At 37.0% G+C, this 16,947-nt stretch overlaps 1 protein-coding gene across 8 annotated transcripts in view; it reads left to right on the top strand.

Annotated features, from left to right (window-relative positions):
- ZMYND11 (zinc finger MYND-type containing 11) overlaps positions 1-16,947 on the top strand; it is a 96,289-nt gene that overhangs the window by 41,099 nt on the left and 38,243 nt on the right. For all 8 annotated transcript variants that reach the window (XM_045530780.1, XM_045530779.1, XM_045530783.1 and 5 more), the window contains one exon: positions 13,403-13,562. In XM_045530780.1, the coding sequence (XP_045386736.1) occupies positions 13,403-13,562 (160 nt within the window). The remainder of the gene's footprint in view (positions 1-13,402; positions 13,563-16,947) is intronic.

The raw sequence follows: 16,947 nt of genomic DNA, 5'->3' as shown, positions 1-16,947 counted from the left end.
GTGGTTCATTCTTTTTCATTGCTGAGTAGTAGTCCATTGTGTGCATATATATATATATATATATATATATATATATATATATACACCATGATTTTTCAAATCCACTTATCTGCTGGGAGGGACATTTGTGGGTTATTATGACATAAGAGAGTGTGCTTTTATATACAGATGTAGGCATATATTTAGGATAAATACCTAAGAGTGGAATCACTAGGCCATATGAGAAATGTATGTTTAACTTTATTAGAAATAGCAAAACTGCTTTCCAAAGTGAAGAGTCTACATTTCCACCAGCAGTATACGAGAATTCCAAGTCTTCCACACCTGGTATTGTCCATCTTGCAAAATTTGTGTCATTCCAGTGGGTTTCTAGTGGCATCTCAAGAAGTTTAAATTTGCATTTTCCTGATGTAAACACCTTTTAATGTGCCTATTGACCAATGATATCTTTCACAAAGTGTTCAGTTCCTTTCCCCATTTCTTACTGAGTTGGTTTATTTCAGTATCCTTACTGAAGTGTCGTAGAGTTCTTTATATGTGCTGGATACGAGTTCACTGACAGATCTGTATATCTATGGTTCTAGAAGGAGATAATAGAGGAAATGAAGAAGAATCACTATTTATAGAGATACTGGGTAAAATATACTAGTACTCAACCCAGGAAGCCCAGTGCAGAACAAATCAAAAACGTATCCACATTTAGCCATATGATAGTGAAAACTGCAGAATTTACTACGGGGAAAGAGAAGATCTTAAATATAGGCAATAGATTTTTGAAAAGACATCATTTACAAAGGTGTGTGGCAGTTAGACTCACGACTGACTTCTTAACTGCAGCACTGGAATTCAAATGACTGGAATAATAGCTTCAATGTGTCTTGAGAGAAAGTAACTCTCAGCCTAGAATTACTTACCTTTCAAGGAAGAAATTGAAATAAAGGCTTTTTTAGACAGTCAGAGAAGAAATTCTTAATGGTAGGTGAAAAAAAAAATGATCCCAAATGAAAGTTCTGAAATGTAAGAATGAATAATGAGCAAGGGTTTGATAAATGTGGTTAAAATTAAAGCATGAACTATAAAATATAAAAATAAGATTCAATTTGTGGAAAATAATTGGGCTAGAGCAACTGTAACACCAACAGCAGAAGGGATAGTCATATGTTTATATAACAGGCTATTACGCTACAATAAAGATGAACTGTAGCCTCACACATCGGTATGGATTAATTGCAAAAACGTAATGTCGAAGAAAGGAATCACATTACAAAAAGATACTTGCAGAATGATTCCATTTCTGTAAAGTTAAAAAACCGGCAGCACAGGGCCGGGCGAGGTGGCTCAGGCCTATAATCCTAGCACTCTGGGAGGCCGAGGCCGGTGGATCGTTTGAGCTCAGGAGTTTGAGTCGAGACCAGCCTGAGCAAGAGCAAGACCCCGTCTCTGCTAAAAATAGAAATGATCTGGACAGCTAAATATATATATATATATATATATGTGTATATATATATGTAGAAAAATTAGCCAGGCATGGTGGCACATGCCTGTAGTCCCAACTACTCGGGAGGCTGAGGCAGGAGGATCGCTTGAGCCCAGGAGTTGGAGGTTGCTGCGAGCAGCGCTGATGCCATGGCACTCTAGCCTGGGCAACAGAGCGAGACTCTGTCTCAAAAAAAAAAAAAAAAAAAAACTGGCAGTACAGAGCAACGTGTTTTTAAGGGGTGCGTATACACAGGACCCTACGGTATGAAAACAAGAATGGGGAAATGATTAACACAGAATTAAGGATGCTGGCTGGCGGGAGCCGGCAGGAGGGGCCTCTCCAAGGAGTTTCTGCTCTTTCTGAACCGAGGTGGTGGTTGCTCTGGTGTTTGTTTTATTCTTCAAACTGCACATATTTTAAAATACTTCCATATATGAGTAATTTCTAAGTTAAAAATTTTAAACAAGGAGCAGGTGGATGGCACAGAAGCCTGTTGGGGAACATGGATGATAAACAGGGGTCGGGAGGTGGGATATGTAACGAAAGGATGGATTATCCTGCCTGGTCGGATCACGGTTGTGTTGCCAGCAGAGCTTTCCTTCTTTCCCCAGACGTGCACGTCTCGGTCACATTCAGGCATTGACAGCCCAGCCACTCTGTTTTAGGGAACCGATTCATTCAGTAGTAATCACCATCATTTTAAGTCAACTGTTTCTTTTTAGCTGTTTCTGAAGACTCTTCTATGCCAGATTATCAAACTGAAAATGATATCCTAATTACGTGGAAACTACATGATTCGAATGCTGTGTGTTTTTGAACATTCAGTACTATAGAAAGAAGTGTATTTGGCTGAGTGTTGTGAGTAGAATTCTATCAAGTGTTATCAAGAGGAATTTCATATAGAATTGAAAAAGAAGGCCTAGTGTTTGCCTTTAATTATTTTTCTCTGACAAATGGACAAAACATACAATTTTATTGTGACCATTTTTTTAGGTTTTTTTTTTTTATTTCAATAGATTTAGGGGGTACAAGTATTTTGGGTTACATGGATGAATTATATCATGCTGAGGTTAGGGCTTTTTGGGTACAATGTACATTATTGTGACAATTTTTTATAATTGAGTTTAAAACGAAGATAGAAGTTTTAACAAAGTATATGATTTAAAAAGATGTAATTTTCTATGTAATTTTTAATTACATAATTTATTTTGAAAGAAAATCCATTCAATAAAATTGGTATGTTATACATCATAAAGTTTGCTAATCATCGAAAGTTTGTCTTAGAGTTCTGTTAGAATATATTGCATACTAAACATTGTACAAAATAGTTAGATTTGGTTTAGGGCTAGTAAATGGATATAATAAGAAAAACATAACAAATATTTTGAATGGTGGAATTGAGTTTTAATGTAGCATTTTGAAACATCCCATTTCATTATAAGACATTGATTAATTCCTATTCTCAACTGCTGAGGAATGGAGAAATAGAAGAGATGGGAATATTTGCCACTGGCCAAGAGTGAGACTGGCGCTGTCACCAGTGCTGTCGGTGCAAGACGCAAGCCACACAGTGCAGGAAGCAGGGTCCCCGTCGTCATGAAGGAAGAATAAAATTCGGTTGGCTTTTAATCCATGTGTGTGCATGTGTGCACATTGTCCTCATGTGTATCAATCAGTATACACGGTATATTTTATTAGAACTTCATTTGTTCCAAAAATATTTTGAGGACAATTAGAAAAGAAGATACAGAGAGTAAGGCTATATATATTAGAAGGGGATGAGAGAGAAGGATGAGGAAAAGAGAAATGAAGTTTAGGATATAAAACAGAGCCAGGAGGAAACCCAATACGAGAAAGTCTTCCATGAATTCCTACAGCTTGTTAAGGATGTGTCACCAACTTGTCTTTCGGTACAAAAGGGCAGGCTCAGCATTTTATTGACATCCATAAAGTAAATTTGTTGCCCAGGTGAACCATAGCTATTGTTCACAATCCTAAAACCAGAAGGAAATTTATCCCAAGGGTTTTCAGAAAGTAACCGTTTTCTGATTGATGGCAGAGCGTAGCCCTGTGTCTTGAGTAGTCAAGGTTGGGCTTTTGGGTGTGATTTTGACTAAACTGTCACTGTGGTGTGATGAAGAGTGTCCCAGGACAGTCCTGTGCTGTTGCCTGTGTGCCCTTTTTCCCAGATACCAAGGAAATGGACTGTACAACTTACAGTATATTTTAGGCCTGGTGCAGTGGCTTGTGCCTATAATCCTAACACTTTGGGAGGCCAAGGAGGGAGGATTGGTTGAGGCCAGGAGTTCGAGACCAGTCTGAGCAAGAGTGAGACACCATCTCTACTAAAATGGGGGGAGGGGAAGAAAAGCCAGGCGTGGTGGCATGTGCCTGTAGTCCCAGCTACTGGGGAGGCTGAGGTAGAAGGATCACTTGAGCCTAAGAGTTTGAAATTTCAGTGAGCTGTGGTAGTAACACTGTACTGTATCCCAGGTAACACAGTGAGCTGTGGTAGTAACACTGTACTCTATCCCAGGTAACAGAGTGAGACCTTGTCTCCAAAAAAAGAAAAAAAAGACACCTTCTCCCCCAAATGTATAATATGTCTAAACTTCAGATATGAAACAAGTACATTATTCTTGAACCTATGGTGAGTTTTGCAACATTACACGGATATGTCATTTTCATCAGTTGTGTCATTGTTATAGACTGGTCAGTTTTTAAAAAGTTGGTAAAACTTGGGGATAAGTCTAACTTAATTGTGTAGAAAGATTAGAGCAAGCTATAAAATGTATAATTCATCATTGAAATCAAGACTTTGAATTAAAAATGTTCTCTTTTTATAAAATGGAACCAATGTTAATAATGTAAGTAGTATATGTGTCACAGTAAAAATGGTTTATTTTCCCCAAATGAAAACTTTGCCTGTTATGGAAGGGACAGTTAAGTCTCTACTAGCTTTAAAATAAATGTTTTACTTTACTAATTTTAATTAATGTCACTGCGTAAATAAGAGGTCAAAATCTAAGGTAATTATTTACAGTGTGACCTTTGGGACAATCATAGAGAAACGTTCTAAAGAGAACGTATTTGTAGTGCCTTCACTATTCATGAAAGACATAATGGAAAGAAAAGGGGTTTTATTGGTTAATCCCCCTAAAATCTATATAATCTTTACTGTGTTTATATTCAGTGAACACTGTAAATTAGTTTTAGTTAATTCAGAAATGAGGGAAATTAAGATTTGGCAGTTATGATTAAACAGAAATTATGAAAAGGGTATAAAAAAACTACTAAAAGTTTCACTTCTTGTTGGCTTTTTTGCTAAATATTCACTCTGGAGGTCTATGGTGAAGTTCTGTGCATAGTATTCAGAGTAGGGCAGGACTGGGGAAGAAGGCTTATTATACTCTAGCATCGGACCTTAAAAACAAGTATTTACTTGCATGCTACATGTTCTGTTGACTCCCATGTGGCCACTTTTTATTGTGTGCCAGGTATCTGTTTGAAATATAAACAGGACGGAGAGAGATACAGATGTGGGCTCCAGGATGGCGTTGTCTGGTGTACAGTCAGTCTCAGATCACCTTGATCTAGTCAGGAGTGGACATGATTTGAAGGCGGGCGTTTCGTGCCTGTGTGGACCAGTCTCTTTCTAGGTTCACCCTAAGCGTGATCTTTCAGGATCCCAGCCTCGTCTCTGGGCTTCTCCCAAGGCCGCCATTCTTGCTGTGCCTGAATCTCAGTTTTGGGCACAGATTCGATGGGGTTGCTGCTTCTGAGCCTCTCAGTTGCCTCCTCCAGAATCGGCTGGATGCTCCTAAAATAAAAAAGTTATTTTTTAGTATTTTCTTTGGGGTTTCTAGTTTTGAATAGAAGGATTGATGTGAAGAACTAATCAGCTGTTATTGGTAGCAGAACATGCCTTCTCTCTCTTTCTCTGTATGCATGTATATATGTATGTATATGCACATATATCATTTTAAATCTTATCCTTTTTAATATTACACTGTAAGCATTTTTTCACATCATTGTTTTGTGAAACATTAATTTTATTAACTGCATAGTATTCTGTTGGATGGATATACCGTAACTTATTATACTATTATTGACATTTAGATCCTTTTTTAATATAAAATTTCATGATGTAGGGAGCAGTTTTCTACATAAGTTTGTGCCTCATCTCAAATTATTTCCTTAGAAGTGGAATTATTGTCAGAATGATGGGATTATCTGTAAGGCTATTGACATGGAATGCTAAACTGCTTTCTAGAAAGTGTTTTCAACAGCACTGTGTTAAGAGTGGCCGGCTCAGTGTATCTTTGGTGGCATTGAAAAAAATATTTTTAGATGTCTTACTGATTTAACAGAGGAAAATGGTTTTCTTACTGTTTTACATTTCATGGGTATAAGCTTTTTGTCATATTTGTTATAAATGTTTTTCTACTTTATTGTTTGCTTTTAATTTGCAGACTGGGAGTTAGTGGTAATTGGAGGCTAGGAAAAAATCGCTTTCTGATGTTTACGTCATGAAGAAATCCCACATTTCTTATCTGGTCAGATGTTTTGGATCTTTCTGTCTGTTATTTTCATAGCTTTTATACTCAGAAAGTCTGTTAGCATGAAGAGATGAGATCAATATTCACTTATTTCTATCTCAAATTTCATGGTTCTGTTTTCAGCCCTCTGAGCCGGGACGCTGGGGTAGTTGGGAGCCTCAAAGTACTGAAATTGTGGGGCAGAACTGAGTTTTTAGCTGTTTATCCAGAATATACTTGAAATACATTTGTTATGTTACCACCAAAATGGTAAAAGGCCTCTAGGCTCCGTGATAGTGTGAAGCTGTTGTAAGGGACAAGGGGACATCAGAGGTGTCCCTTATGTGCTTTAACAGAAAACACATCACTACATTTGGTGGTGGTGGTTCATTCTGCCACGGGATGCGGCTGTGTTTATGCTGTTTTTATTAGGGTGATCATTTCCCAAAATACTTATTTCAAATAAGATGCCAGAAATTTCTGAGATTAAATCATCATGAGAAGGCTTAAGCGTAGATAATTACTTACAGGAAACTGACTCCTGAGATCCCTTACTTTTGTGAAAATGTTACGTGAACAGTGGCTGTTACTGTTAACTGTTAACATGTATGTGTTCTTGTCTTGGAATATGCAGAATTATCTCAGGGGAGGTGAAGCAACTTAGGGTTTTATAGCCGGTTGCTTGGATGTGGTTCAGTGCCCAGCAAGGACTGGCAAGTAGTTCTCTGGGAGAGAAAACAGCACTTCGGACCCTCTAGATATTGGGAAGAAAATTGCAGGAGGGGAAATGGATAGGATGAGAGAAAATGAAAAAGACAGTTATTGAAAAAGTTCAGAGAAATTGAATATAAACTTAAATATTAGACATTTACACACCATTTCGTGATTTGTGTGATTAAGTAGAATTAAAATATAGGACTAGGAGGCTTCTATGAATATATCAGAAACCCAAATTGCTATTTTTGCCTCTTTGTTGAAGGAAAAAAGTCCCTGTGTTGGGTTCAGCATCTTATAAGAAAAGGAGGGACCCGGAGCGTCCTTCACCTGAATTATTAGCATGAATATTTTCACATGATGCCAACCTGCCTGAGCGCTTGATGATCTAAGGAAACGAATAATGACTTGGGGCCCTTTGTTATATTTGAGGTGGTGTATAAAGCACTCAACCTTCAGGCATTTATTTATCATTAATTCAAGACAATCTTAAGCCCTGTCCACTATATTTGGCCTGGATCTTGGGCTCAGTGGGACCACGTCACTCCTCCAGTTACTTAGTATCTACAGTGTTCTGGCTCAATTCTAGCCTTTTTCATTACTTTTTAAGAAAAACAGGTGAGATTCAATCTCTTTGAACTTTTTTTTAAGAACATAATTTTAAAAAAAAGACCAGAAGGATGAGTAGGGAAGAAGTCAGAAATTCATCAAGAAGCTCCCACTTCTTGACACCTGCCACTGTTACAGATACTGACCACATGTCGTCAGCCTTCAGATGACACTTTTGCTATGCAATAGATCACTTATTCTGTACTGTAATTTGCCAAAACCCAAACTTTCCATTCAGAAAACATAAAAACATTAACTGGGTTGTTACATTCTCAGGGTTGATCAGTATTAGGAGGAAGCACTTTTCTCTGTGTCGCTGCTGTTCACATGTCCTGGTGCAGAGACGTCCCTCAGCCACGTCCTCGCCTGATCCTGATCCCCGGGAAAAGGGCTCAGTGATTCGTCCTGCTCTTCATCCTGTCTGTGCCTTTTGTAGTCCCGCGAAGACCGGAGATAGAGGACCCAGTGCCAGAAGAGCTTGCTTTAACTAACTCCAGTTCTCTTTGAAGAAAGTTGAGCCCAACATGCTTTAGTGAAGGCAGATAGAATTCTTCTTTTGTTGTGTCTTAATCCATGCTCTGAAGGTGTCTGAGAACATAATGGCTAAGAAGATCCATTTGTGAGATGAAAGCCTGTTGATAAAAATGTGTCAAGGAATAATAAAATGCAGTGCCATTCTTGTTTTTTTGTTTGTTTGTTTGTTTGGTTTTTTTTTTTTTGGAGCAGAGTCTCACTCTGTTGCCCAGGCTAGAGTGCCGTGGCGTCAGCCTCACTCAGAGCAACCTCAAACTCCTGGGCTCAAGCGATCCTCCTGCCTCAGCCTCCCGAGTAGCTGGGACTACAGGCATGCGCCACCATGCCCGGCTAATTTTTTTCTATATATTGTTAGTTGTCCAGCTAATTTCTTTCTATTTTTTTTTTTAGTAGAGACGGGGTCTCACTCTTGCTCAGGCTGGTCTCAAACTCCTCACCTTGAGCGATTCTCCTGCCTCGGCCCCCCAGAGTGCTAGGATTACAGGCGTGAGCCACTTTGCCCGGCCGCCATTCTTGTTTTAGAAAAACTTAGCAAACTAGGACAGGAAAGATATGTACCAAAATCCTGCAGTAAGCATCATATTTATATTTACATGTATCAACTTATTCATAAAATATATCTATCAATAACCATCTCCAAGTATCATGTTTAATGGTGAACCATTATGAGAATCTCATGCAAAATCTAAAATGACGCAAGGATATCCACTGTTAATACCTATGGTGTACCTGTTACTTGAAGTCCTAATCAGATCAATAAGAAAAGACAAGTTCAATAGACTTTATAGACAAACTTTAAGCAAAATTGCCCAATATTTACCAGCAACCATCAGCCAGAAAATATTATATAAAATAAAATCTCTTTTTCAAAAGACACAATAAATACAAAATATCTAGGAAAAACCCAAAAGACATGTGAGAATTTTATGGAGGAAAAATATAAAACTTTAAGGGCATAGAAGAAGATAAAAATACATGAACAGATGTACCAAATTCATCAGTGGAAAGATTTAATTGTTGTAATGATATTTGTTCTCTTCAAATTAATTATGGAGATTTAATTATTTTCTTGGGTCTTGGCAAGCTGATTCTAAAATTACTGTGGATGAGTAAGGGACCGAGGAGAGCCACAGTGAGTTTGAAAAGAAAGAACTGTCCGAGATTGGCAAGCTTATGTGGGAGAAGGGAACTTTTATATTTTGCTGCTTTTTAAAAGTAAAAATAGTCTTTAGCTAATAGATGCACAAACAAAATTCAGAAGGGCATACTGTGGAAAAAATAAGTCGTCTTCTATCCTCTTCCCTGAGCCCCCTCTCTGTACAGTTTCTGAAATGAACGTACCCATAGAACTCTTTCATGCATCCACAATTATGTCCTGTTTTTGAGAAATAATAGCATCTTATACCATGATTTTTAAAAGCATAATATACCTTAGTGCTTATGTCATCTTAACACCTATAACATTGCTTCATTTCTTATTATAAAGACTATATAATAATCTTTGAAATAGTCATAAATTATTTAACCAGTCCCCTAAGATGTATGTTTTGGTAGTTTCTAATCTTTTCTTGCTGCCAACAATGCCAAAATGAATTTCCTTTCTTATATGTATCATTTTACATATGTCAAGGTATTGCTATAGGATAAATTCCTATAAATAGAATTTGTGGGTCCAAGGGTGAGTATGTTTCTATTTTTGATAGATATTACCAAACTAGCCTCCACAGCAGCAAATACACCCCACCGGAGCCGTGCGTCCCGTCTGGCTTAGTCGCTAAATGCCCTGTGGATTGTGCATCTGTGTATTTGTGAGTCTGACAGATACACACTGTGACCTTGGGGTTTTTCTTAGTAGTGGCAGTAGTGCTTTTTTATATATTAGGAATATGTAGAACTTAATTAGTTCTTTTGTGATATGTGTCACAAATACATTTCCCAGCTTGTTGTTTGTGTTTGGTTACTGTGTTTTTTTCCTATGTTGAAATTGCTGATTTTATAAATATGTCAATTTTGTTACATCACTTCGGGCTTTTATTTCATACTTTGAAGGTTTTTCTCACACCATTGTGAGAAATGCTCTCCAGTGTTTTCCTTCTAATAATTTGTGGGGCTTTGATGTTTAAATCTAACTATCTAGAATTTATTTACGGGTTGGTACTAAGGGCTCCGTCTTTCCCCTAGATATAGCTGTCCCAGGGTCTTTCCACTGGTGGCTGGAAATGCAGCCTTTGTTGTAATCAGAATTCCTGTTTGTTCTTCTTTTGTGTCAGTAGCATTTCAGAATTTCCTTCATACAGATTTTGTCATTTCTTCTATTTATTACTACGAATTTTTTTTCTTATTGCTGATTTTTTGGTTCTCCATATATTTATGCTGTTAATTTTAGTAAATTAGTTTGCACCCAAGGAATTTATTGCATTATTGAATTACTTAAAAATAGCGTATCAGCTGATTTTCTTGGGTTTTCTAGAGACATGATTTGCAAATAATGATCGTTTTAACTCTTTACCAACTATTATACTTATTTCAACTATTTTAGTCATTACTTTTTCAGAGTGTTAAAGAAAAGTGATAGCCATAGACGTCTTTGAATAATCCTGATCAGGTTAAGGAAGTATTTACTCATTTCTGTTTTGTTAGGGGCTGGGTTGAATTTTACTAAATACCTTTTCAGTGTGTATCAAAATGTTTATGATTTTTCACCCTTGATCTATTAATGGGGTGAATTACATTTTTAGATTTCTTAGTGTTAAATCTTTCTTCAATTCTTAGGATTAGACACTCGGCTATGGTATAGTTTGACATTTGAATTTATTAATGTTTATTAATTTATATTTAATATTAGACTATATTCAAATATTTTATTTAGGATTTTTATATCAGTAAAAATATAGGACACTAGTTTTATTTTCTGTGCTATTTTGTGGGGTTTTCTTGCCATTCTTTGCTAGATTCTTTGCTTTCCTATTACTATGCACTGGAAAAGTTTAAATCACACTAGAGTTATCTGGTGACTGTAAGTCTGATAAGAGTTACCTTATGGATATATCCCTCGCTGATGTTTTTCTGGGCAAGCTCTTTGCCAACTTCCTCTAATTATTTCTTTACAAATTGGTCTTTTTAAGTATTCTGTTTTGTTCTATGGCCAAGTTCTGTTCATTTACATTTTCTTACAAAATCATAGTGTTTATATTTTTGTGCAGAACTAAACAAAGTAGTAGCTTATGACTATTTTAATTTCCTTTTTACGTGTAGCTATCTCCTTGTAGACATTTCTTATTTTGTATGTTTGTGCTGTGTCTTCACTTTTGATTAGATTAGGTAATGATACCTCTTTTATTTTTCCTTAAGATGCAGCTCCTGCATTGATACTGTTCTATAATTTTTGTTTTTTCATAGCATTACTTTAGCTTTTTCATTATTGTTTTCAGATCTTTTGCAATTTTTAGGTAACTTTTTGACTCAATGATTATCTGTTATATTTTTTGTGAACTGAGACAAGTGAATTAAAATCTCATAATTCTGTAATTCTGTCACTATTTCCTTTATTTCTTAGAGTTTTTCCATTATAGCTGTGCTCTGTTTGTCTTTTTATAAATGATTTTCGCCCTGGATCCCAAACCCGATACACTGCAGTCTTGATCCCCGCTCCATTTGGACTGCATCTTACGATGTGTCTTTGCCCACTCGTTTTCAGTCTTCTGAGTAACCGTTTTGTTTTTTCAGTTGTGGAGTTTAGCCACTTTACATTTATTAAAAAGACGATGGTGTTTGGTTTTGGTCCTCTCATCGTAAGTCATATGCTTCATGTGTTCACTGTTTTCTTTTCATGTTTTTCTGCATCCTGTGTTCGTGTGAGTTTCTGCAGGTGACACAGAAGTGTTCTGTGCTGAGGGTAACGGTTATTAATTTAAGTGACCTGCTGAATCCCTGCGAGGGGGCTACTGGCTCCGCACTGTGGACAGCCAGGGAATCGGCTCCCGTTCCCTCTCGCCTGTGCCCTGCCCGCTCTCCAAACTTCGGTTTTGGGTCGTCTTGACCTTTATATATCAAAAGATATTTACACTTCTGCTGCAAGGTTTGTCACTTGTGGTCTTTTGGCTATTAGTCAGAAAAGGTGACAAAATTAGGATGTTTGGACTAGCTCCCCACCTTCTTCCTCTCCCACACTCCGTGCTGTTAGTTATAGCCTGTCTCGCTTGTCGGGGTTCGCTTCTGTTCTCCGATCACAATCCCCACACCTGTCTCGGTCTCAGTCCTTCAGTTGACCGGATGGACAGAAAAGGCAGGTGCGTCTTAAGAGTGAGCCGTCTCCAAACAGAAAAGGGCCGTCCATATCCCACATACTGAAAACACAAATGCTCACCGTTGGTCCTTTGGCTGGGGCTTACTGATTTTTCTTTGCAAAAATTCATCCTCTGAGGTTAGAAGGTCCTTCAACACTGAGTTTTTGTGTTTTCAAAATTATTTGTTGCTTTGATGTTTGAATGACAGGCTGAGTAGATATAAAATTCTGTGTCCTACTTTATTTCCTTGAGGACTATGGAGGCATTACTCCCCTGTCCGATAGCACGGCATGTTTCTCTGGAGAAATCCGAGGCCAGTTTGATTTGTCTCATGCTCTGTTTTTGTCTGGATATCTAAGGGACTCCAGGTAGGAGTTTACTGAGATATCCATAGGTGCGTACATACGTAGATACTCACATACATACACGTACCAGTATTGAGGTTTGCTTGGAGGGGAATGGAAAGTGGCACAAATTGAACTTCATAACATTTTATTTCTTTGAAAAACAAAAAAATATATGAAGCAAATTTGCCAGATATTAACGAGTTAAATACCGTTGGTGAATACAAGGGAGTCTGCATGTTACTAGTCTCTGTGGTCCAGTGTATGTTTGAAATATTTCATGTTTTTATGTAAAAAAAAACCCCATAAATCAGGGAACCCTGGTGTGTTCCAGTGACTCAGTCCAAAGTATATTTTGTTGGAAAAAATTACACTTTTGCCTTATTGATCACAACATGCTCCCATGTTTTCCTTGTATGTTGACAACCACTCATGTAGTTCCTACGTTTTCTCTGCTGTCGCTCCCTAAGTGTTGGGTAAAAGTTTTACAAAATACCTTTGTTGTTCTAAAGCCCTATGGTTGGAGATTTTAAAATTCTAAATTGAGAATCTGCAGAGTAGAAGGAAGGGGTAATTGCTCCAGAGGCTAAAACTAAGTGGGATATTTTACTAAAATCTGTTAAGTGATTTATATTTGCTGATTTGGGACTATTTTGAGCAAATATTGCTCTACACATAGAGAATAGAATTTAGATTTAAAATATCGTGATGATTGGATAATAGTATTCAGGACTCTCCTTTGCTCTTTCTCTCTTCCTTTTTTCTTTTTTCTTTCAACACGGCTAACAAATACAAGTTGTCATACAAGAGAAACAAATCGCCTCCATTTTCTTATTTTTATTACTTTTTAGTTTTCAGTACTAAAGGATTTTTAATGTTTTTTTCCTCTGTGTTCAGGTATATGTCTCGAGTCCACGGTATGCATCCAAAAGAGACCACCCGCCAGCTGAGTTTAGCTGTGAAAGATGGTCTCATTGTCGAAACTCTAACTGTGGGCTGCAAAGGTTCAAAAGCTGGTATTGAACAAGAAGGATATTGGTTGCCAGGAGATGAGATTGTAAGTATATTTGATTACATTTAGAGATGTAAGCTTCAACTTTGGAACATTATTTAGAATACAACCTGTGGAAATTCATTTTCAGAAATTTAATAATGTTTCATTTTAACATTTTTATCAACATTAAGGCTCTACATTGGTAGTACAGATATTTTCCTTCCTGATTCTTTAAGACAATACTCACTTTTATAAATACCTGCTTTTTCTGTCTGTTACCTTGAATATAAAAAATGAAACAAAACAAACAAAAGCCCTTTCAATGTACACAGGCTTCATGGCATTCCTAAGTGTTTTCTTCAATAAATATTAGTAACAAATGTTTCAGTGCAGGGAAATGTTGATGCCGTTCAGACAGATTAAAAGGGATATACTGTCTTCTGAGGGACTCAGTGTCACTTCGGGCAGGGTGGCATCAGAGCCCAGAGCCAGGCTTCCGTGGGAATTTCGTTGCAGGGTACAAAGTTTCCAAATGTGATATTCCCCCAGCCACTGTCTCCACTGACTAGTGACAGTCGCAGGTTTTGTGTCCTGGAGCAGAGATCAAATAGAAAAGACAGAAAATTAATTCTCTTTATACTTTTAACTAGTTCTTATTTTGACTCCTCTTTTCAGTGATGCTATGTAAATCCTCCGTTTCCTCTCTGTATATAACTTTATACTCAGAGGCACATATAGAAGAACGTTTTTTTGTTATGTAAAGATTGATTTCATGTGTAATATTTCTATCTTCCTACTTTATTTTCTTTGATGTTTCTAATACTTTGATTAGAAATGTCTTGATTTTTATAAAGGAACATCACTTAAGATAATAGATTTCACATGTTAATTTTTTTAGTTTTTGAAAGGAATAGATTTAAATAATTGAGTATTTTGAGAGTGTTTTATCATGAATTCTCTGAAATCTAAAATTATAAAAATGACATGAAATCTTATAAACTGATTCTTTGTGGAAAATTTTTCTATAAACTTTGAATTTATTTGCTTAATTCTGGCGCTACAGTGGATGAGCCAACAGACACACTCACCTGTTAAATCTGAGAGCATTAAGGTGACCAGCAGGCTGTCTGCGGGAAGTGGGCTCACAGAGGCAGTTACGATGAGTTATAAACTTATAGGGTGTTCATTTTTAACACTGTTTTTGTCAGTTTAATCCGTGCCTTCAAAACTTCAGGAAAAAAATTGACGTTTTCTACAAGCAGAAAGCATGGAAGAAAAAAATCTTTACTTTCACTGGTTATCGTTTGGTTTGTGCACTGGAAGAATTCTTAAAAAGTTAAATGAAAATGTTTTATATCAGAACAATTTTTCCACTGAGTTTCCTTACAGAATAGTAAAGCTTTGTTGCCAGTGCAGAAACTTAGGGTGCCAAGACATAATAAAAATAATGTCAAGTAATGTGAATCCACCTGCATTAGGCATTTAGAGGAGGGCCATTCGTTACTGGTAGATTATTACATACTCAATCCAGATAACATACAATTTCTAATCATGAAACACTTGGAAACTTATAGATTTAGCATAGAAGAGTATACTGATAATTCCTGAGATTTATATAGTAATAACTAATTTTTAGTACAACTTAATCCATAGGATTTTGGTTTGGGGATTATGTATATATTTTTTCTTGAACATGATTTTATTATTTCTCTTTTTACATTGGTGCATTTCCATAGGCTTTCTTTCTCCTCAAGTTGAGGTTTTCTTGTTCAATTTAATTCAACAAGCAGCTAGTGAGCTTATTCTGTGTTCACTAATAATAATAGGTCTTATATTCTAGTTTTTATTTTTACATGTTCCTATTGCACATATTTATACAATCATCCTTTTCTTTTTTTCCCTAGATGAAATCTTAAGTGTAAGTCAAACAGCATACAGGTTTAATTCTGATTGATTCTGGTGAATAAGAATTCACAAACATTTTTATGCTAAATATGGACGTATAATCTAAACACAATTGAATATATCAAAATTGTGCCTAGTTTATAATTTAATATGTACATATTAAAAACTCAAAGATAATACAGTGTATTAGAAAGAGGTAAGGTTATAATAAACAGAGGTTTCAGTTCCATCTCAAGCATTTGTTTAGCTGTTTGACCTTGAGGAACTTTCCTAACTCTTTGATTCTCATTCCTCAGCTGTGATCTAGACATTAATATCTATTTCATTTGATTGTTTAAAGGATTAAATGAGATTATCTATATAAAGCATATAACTTTGTATTCAAAGCAAGTTTTTGACCAGTGAATAAATATGCTTAAAACAAGAAATGCCTGCACATAGTATAGCAACAGCACATAAATTTTTTACTAAATATACAAGCAAAAATTCTTATTGGGGTCTTTTTACTTTTCAACTGGTATCCAAAGACAGGAGGCTTTCTGCTAGAACACGGGCTCTTTTTTGAAGGTGTGATTCTAACATAAAGAGGCTGATCGTATGTGAGTTTCATGACCTTGGCTGGGTACCACCTGGCTGCAGTTTTCATGGCCTGAGAACACTCTAGAAGGACTTCAATTAACTGTGTCACATCGGGCACAGCACAGGGGTCTCACCCCAGCCAGCTCTGTGTGCGTGTGTTAGCCGTGTGGCCGGTGCCTGCAGGCTGTGCACACAGTGGTGCCGTGTGCGGAGTGCACACCTGAGGCAGCACCATCCACATCACAGACGTTGTGTGTTTCTCCATCGATGCAGGAGTTCTCTGGTGAATGGCAGTGAAGTGTCTTATCCTGATAAAATGCGTGTACAGGAGTGGAAGAGCCACCTTTTCCGATTTGCGCAGACGTATTCTGTGGCCGATGACTGTCCCACGTGCCAGCATTTGGGTCTAGGACGCCCTGCTCTGTGGTTTCCAGGCCTTGTGTCCAGCACAAACCACTTTGATGCCTCTAAAAACTCAGTTTTCTAAATTGAAAGATGTATGTTGTTATTCATCTTGACTTTCTGACTCAGTATCGAGGAAAAAGTCAAGAAGATATGTATGGAGATATATATGGCCTCGGGAAGGGAAGGTGTAGGATGTTTTTGGTTACATGATTTTAAACATTTAATTCAAAGTTACAAATGTTCTTTACTTAAGCAGTTCTGTCATTTTAAAAATGGGTAGTAAAGCTCTTCTTTTCCTTCGATGACCTCTAAAAATAGTAGTTGCAAGGCCTGGCGCGGTGGCTCACACCTGTAATCCCAGCACTCTGGGAGGCCAAAGCAGCGGGAGGGTCACTTGAGGCCAGGAGTTTGAGACCAGCCTGGGCAACATAGCAAGACCCTGTCTCTTTAAAAAAAAAAAAAAAAAGTAGAGGAAGTAATCTACCAACAAATTAAGCCAATTTTTAAAATGACAAACTTGCTGAACCTGGGAAATACTCTTGTGAATTTCCTGTAGTCA

Source organism: Lemur catta, chromosome 18, assembly GCF_020740605.2.
Source record: "Lemur catta isolate mLemCat1 chromosome 18, mLemCat1.pri, whole genome shotgun sequence".
NCBI classification, from domain to species: Eukaryota; Metazoa; Chordata; class Mammalia; order Primates; family Lemuridae; genus Lemur; species Lemur catta.
Note: the sequence above shows the minus strand (reverse complement) of the source record. Positions and strands in the feature narration are given on the sequence as shown.